At 38.9% G+C, this 3314-nt stretch overlaps 1 protein-coding gene across 1 annotated transcript; it reads right to left on the bottom strand.

Moving 5' to 3' along the window:
• Positions 1-1033: 1033 nt before the first annotated feature.
• LOC105514675 (vomeronasal type-1 receptor 2) lies at positions 1034-2124 on the bottom strand. Its single transcript, XM_011946192.1, is given in 3 exon segments — positions 1034-1321; positions 1323-1703; positions 1705-2124. Coding segments are annotated over 3 exon segments (945 nt in total). The 5' UTR covers positions 1981-2124.
• Between the last annotated feature and the right edge of the window lie 1190 nt (positions 2125-3314).

Consider the following 3314-nt stretch of genomic DNA (forward strand, 5'->3'; position numbering starts at 1 on the left):
AAAAAAAAAAAAAAAAAAAATTAGATCATAAGACTGATAGAATGGACTCTCCGTGGTGATAAGATACCAAATTATAAACAAGACCTAAGGCCATGCCAGGCGAAGGTTAAGTCATGCCCTGCAAACCATAAAATGTCATTAAACATGCTTTTCAAAATTAACCCAGTATAATGTGGCTTACTTTCCAACCTGACACCGGTAGAAAATCACACAGAAGGTAGCAGATCCCCTTACCTTAACTTAACCATTCCTAATACTGACTTCAAGTCTTTGGAGCACCTAGAAAAAGCTTAACTTTTCAACCAATTGCCCCCTGAAGAATCCCTAAAACCCATCTATGACTTTAAGCCCAGCTTTGAGATGTCCACTTTTTCAGACTGAACCTATATATACCATTCGTGTATTAATTATTTTTACCTACAATTTTTGTCCATCATGCCTGGCCCCATCTGTACCCTTTGTAAAAGTCAGCCGACACAGCTCCCTATATTCCTTTTGGTCTCTTATGGATCATTCTTCAAATGTTTACCTGGAAATATTTTAATATACTAATCTTTCTCAATAAGCATTATCACATTTCAAATGTCCACAGTTTTTTTCTGGGATGTAAGGCATAATTTCAAAATGAGGTTTGAAGACGTCAAATACCCAAACCATAACAACCACACCCACATGCTATGCCCCTTTATACAATTCCAAGCTCGAGTACATCTTGGGAAAATTTAATATCTCAGATTGAATGTTATACATTCAAAGATGTTTTCAGTATCTGTACATTATTTCAGGACTATTTTATGGAATTTGAAGTTCTTCACTACAACCATTAATAAAAAATACAACTATATAAGTACTTACATGTTAATTACGTAAGATTTCATTTACTATGGCTATCATTATTTAGTATTTCACACTGGACAAGCCTCAGTCTGTCTTGTTCACCCCTCTCTCTGCAGTGAAATTGGCTGATAATCATTCTTAAGATCCCTTGAGGTCTGAATGCGTCAGTGGCCGACCATGAACCAAGAGAGCCAATTCACATTTTCCTGAAAACATGGAAGAATTGTCTATTTCTTCTGCAGCAGATACAGCAGAGCCTGGATCTGCCGGGGTCATGGCACGTGAGAACAAAAGGGCTAACAATTGGAAACCATGCAGTGATTAGTGCAGCAATGTTCACTAGCCACCCACTGGAATTATGAAACAGAGCTACATAAACATAGGTGATGAAGGAAAGGGCATAACATGATACAAAGGTGCTCACCAGTGCAAGGATGCTTTGGATGGCTCTGTCCTCAGGAGAAGAGATGGGGTAGAGATTGTTCCCTATGGATGTATTCTACCTGCTGTTGGTGCCTGTACAAGACCAAAACTATGGAGCTGCTGGCCCAGAGCAGGAGCCCCAGACACGAAACGTCGTGGAAGGATGTCAGTGCTGCATAAACTGACTTGATGACTTCATCACTAAGTGGGGCGGAACAGCATCCCAAATCTCCTTTATTTGTGATGTTGTTGTTGCTCCATTTGCCAGTTGTATAAATAGGAAAAATGGCATTTACCAGCATGTGGAAGGCCCAGCACAGGATATTGGAGAGGCCCATGTACATTGAGGTTTTCACTTTCATCCCTGCCTACCTGGAGTTCCTAGTGTTGATGGTGATCACCTGGAAGACACTCAAGAGGCAGGTGCTTCCAATGGACACACCCCCTGCCTACGCTGTGTACATACAAAAGAACTTTGCATCCAAAATAATGGTCAAAATGTTTCAACCCGAAAGCTGCTATGGTCTCTGGGATTCCTCTAGAGAGGATAACCAAGGAGTTAGCTACAGTCAAGTGCCTGAGAATCAAATCTGTGGATCTTGGCTTGTATCTCCTAAAGTAAAGGGACATATCATAACATAAGAGTGAAAAATTCCCCAGAATTCCAACAACTACCTGGAATAGGAAGTTCATTCCAATTTTCAGATCCACAGAGGCCATTCTGTCATTTTCCAGCACTCAATATTCAGTAAGCAGAAGGTTCGGCATGGCAGTCTGAGTTGTGGGCCACATTGTCATGGAAAATAATCTTTCACTTATGACGATTTCTTCCCCCTGAGAATTAAAAGTGAAATATATAGAGAGATACATTGTTAAGAAATTCCCCAAGTTTCATGCGTTTCTTTTTATAGCACCTACAACGTATGAGTGACTTTTATAAATGCTGTACCTATTCTAACATTTAATATTCACAACTCCATGAGTTAGGAATTCATATTATTCTCCTTTCACCAACTAAAAGAGTTTAAGCACAAGGAGGTTAGGTGACTCATTTAAATACCAGAAGAGTGAAGATTTGAACGTGAGTAGCCTGATTGCAGTGACACTGGTGTTCACCACTACGCTAACCATAATAGTTGCCTTGTTGTGTTCTTTTTTTTTTTTTTTTTTTTTGAGACGGAGTCTCGCTCTGTCGCCCAGGCTGGAGTGCAGTGGCCGGATCTCAGCTCACTGCAAGCTCCACCTCCTGGGTTTACGCCATTCTCCTGCCTCAGCCTCCCGAGTAGCTGGGACTACAGGCGCCCGCCACCTCGCCCAGCTAGTTTTTTGTATTTTTTAGTAGAGACGGGGTTTCACTGTATTAGCCAGGATGGTCTCGATCTCCTGACCTTGTGATCCGCCCGTCTCGGCCTCCCAAAGTGCTGGGATTACAGGCTTGAGCCACCGCGCCCGGCCGTGTTCTTTATATATCTATACACATATTTGTATATATACATATATACACACATACATACACACACACCTACATATTTATAAATATTTGTCATATTCACTTTATAAATTTGGTTTGATAATTTCCTATTTTTGTCAAAGTATTTATTCTACATATCAATATAACTTCGGAGTGAATATTCATAGGTCTGAATAAATTATAATAAGCACTGAATAATTTTATATGACCCAATGTATTTAATGTGAGTAGATGTTAAGATACCAGCAGAAAAACTCATTTAATTATCTGCAAAGACCAAAAATACTATGGCACCCGTCACGGAAATTAATGTACAAAATTAGGTAGGTTGTGCACTAAAATATGAGACATGAAATATAAAAGGTGATAAAGTATTTTAGGGTAGAAAAAAATCATTTTAAAGATTATGTAACTATATATTTATTATTTTAAAACAACTAACTGAAACGAATTAATATTTGATTTGGGAAACTTATGAAAATATAATAAATATGCAAAATGGAATTTGAAAGTATGGAATCTTGTGCATTCAATACATATTGAAAAGAGAAAGAGGCTGGGCGCTGTGACTCACACCTGTAAT

Source organism: Colobus angolensis, unplaced genomic scaffold, assembly GCF_000951035.1.
Source record: "Colobus angolensis palliatus isolate OR3802 unplaced genomic scaffold, Cang.pa_1.0 Scaffold25, whole genome shotgun sequence".
Taxonomy (NCBI): domain Eukaryota; kingdom Metazoa; phylum Chordata; class Mammalia; order Primates; family Cercopithecidae; genus Colobus; species Colobus angolensis.